The sequence below is a fragment of the Beauveria bassiana genome, assembly GCF_000280675.1.
Source record: "Beauveria bassiana ARSEF 2860 unplaced genomic scaffold BBA_S00117, whole genome shotgun sequence".
Taxonomy (NCBI): domain Eukaryota; kingdom Fungi; phylum Ascomycota; class Sordariomycetes; order Hypocreales; family Cordycipitaceae; genus Beauveria; species Beauveria bassiana.
This window is the reverse complement of record NW_007930952.1, coordinates 20-2,322: the sequence shown is the minus strand read 5'-3', so window position 1 is coordinate 2,322 and position 2,303 is coordinate 20. Positions and strand designations below refer to the sequence as shown.

Genomic DNA, 2,303 nt, shown 5'->3' with positions numbered 1-2,303 from the left:
GCACCAGAACGGTCGATTCCGACCGACATAGTAGGTACCTAGGTAGGAGGTATTAATCCTGAACCCTGAACCCTGAACCCGGTCAGGTATCTAGCGTAAGATAGCGTGAGTGGCTCGCCCAGCCCAATCGAACTCCGGAAGGGGCCTTTTTCGTATCACGTTTTCTGCCCAGCTAAACTTTCCCCGGAGGTTACCCATCTGAATCGTCGGCCATGCATTGACTTCTTGTCTTTTGGGAGGCAGAAAAATGGCTGCATCAAACAGCACCGAGCCATTCCCGCCTGTCGGCGACGATCCGAGTGAAGCCACGCGAAGCCCAAGCCACGAAGATGGGCGTAGCACTATTGCCACCCGACCGACCGCATCGTCGTCCATTAGCAGTCGCTTACGACGACTTTCCGTGACTTTTGAAGAGTCTGGGCCTCCAGAAGGATTTATGGCTGCCACCGGTGGCATTGCTTCCTCCATGCTCACAGGACGACCTGCCAGAGATTCGACAAGTTCCTCAATCGAGCGGCGCGACTCTGCCAACCAACTGCAAGAGGTCTCACCAGGGCCAATGCGATCCAATACGATACACTCTGTGGCGGAAGAGCAAGAGCCTCAACAAGTTCTCTTGGAGCCATTCATTGTAAAGTCGCAGGAGCCGACCGCAACGGCAGCTTTCCCGAATGGGTATCACTTCCCGCCCAAACATTCATCTTGGCAATCAACGAAAGATGCCAGCATCACCTTTTGGAACTATTTTCTCACCCCCGTAGGTTTTCTTGTCACAATATACGGCCTCAATGTTGTCGCGTGGGGTGGCATGCTATTTCTGCTTCTTTGCAACGCCTGTGAGTCTGAGCCTCGGCCACGAGCACGCGTGCATGCTGACCTTCGATCCTCTCAGCACCAGCCATGTGTAACCCAACATGTAACGATATCAACTCTCCTCGGCGTGTCTGGATCGAGATTGACTCTCAAATCCTCAATGCCCTGTTCTGCGTCACAGGGTTCGGACTGGCGCCGTGGCGCTTTCGCGATCTATATTTTCTTTTGAAATACCGATTGGGTGGCCAAGGAGTTGGCCTCCGACGGCTGGCAGGTATTCATCGAGGTTGGTTTCGCTTACAGGGTTCCACGGAGTTAGAGCCATCGATAGGTCCGGATAATGTCGCAAACCGACCCAACAAGGCAGACTCTGATTCTATTCCCTATCCTGAAAACAGGATTCCCGATGTCCCTCTCACTGGGGTACGGGCTCGAGCCACGGCTCTGTGGAAGCTTGATTTCGTCATCTGGTTCATGGTGGGCAACACACTGCTTCAGTGTGTTCTCTGTGGATTCATGTGGGGAATGAACAGATACGATCGGCCCAGTTGGTCTACTGGTCTCTTTGTTGCGTTGGGCTGCATTGTAGCGATTATAGCTGGCCTCGTTATGTTCTTCGAAGGCAAGGCTGTCAAGGGTATTGAGGGTGTACCTGTTAGCCAGGCTGATATGGAGCTGCTTGCGAAGGACAGAGAAAGAGGCGTCTACCACTTTAATAATATGGGGGACAAAGGCGAGCAGAAGAGCAAGAAAAAGGGACGCTAAGAAGGGCTACAGCTAGGATAAGCGTTCTAAAGAGGCCGGCGCTATCGTTAATCACTACGGAGAAATCTAAAATAGCTGAATTTTAATATGTTCTTTATCAAATTTGCCTTCTGATTCTTTTTTTAACGGGTATTCTAGTTAGATCCTGGTCTCGTAGCGTGGCAAATTAGCACTATAGGTAGATAGTAAATAGGACTATATATGATAATAAACTAGTAGAGTAGGGTAAATAGTAGTTAGATATATCTAAGTAATTCTATTTATAATCTTAAATTCTATTAAATTATTTACTTTTTCTAAATTAAAATATTAAATAATGTATACTTACCTCTATAATATAGTAGTTCTATACTATAAAGTTCTATACAGGTTAGTATATAGATTATAGGTTTAAATCTTATTAAAGATATCTCTTTTTAATTCTCTATTTTTATTCCTAAAAGTCTAATATATTAAAAGTAAATAATATAATAAAAAAGAAAAGAAAATATAAATTAAAGTAACTATAAATATAAGTAAATAAAGACTATTCTTAAATATATATTAATAATTATATTATAATTATAAATATAATAATAATATAGTAATATATAGTATTATTATATAAAAAAATTAAAAAATATAAAAAAGATTTAAATTATATATAATAAAAGATAAAATTAATATATTGAATAATATAAATATCTTTAAAAAGTAAAAATTATATATATATATATATATAGATT

The 2,303-nt window shown here is 42.2% G+C and overlaps 1 protein-coding gene across 1 annotated transcript; it reads left to right on the top strand.

The window, feature by feature from the left end:
- Window positions 1-247: 247 nt before the first annotated feature.
- Window positions 248-1,578, top strand: BBA_10289 (alpha-L-rhamnosidase C; the record flags this gene model as incomplete). The annotated part of the gene is made up of 2 exons (XM_008605386.1): window positions 248-836; window positions 893-1,578. 2 exons carry the CDS (start codon window positions 248-250, stop codon window positions 1,576-1,578), a joined length of 1,275 nt encoding a protein of 424 aa, XP_008603608.1.
- Between the last annotated feature and the right edge of the window lie 725 nt (window positions 1,579-2,303).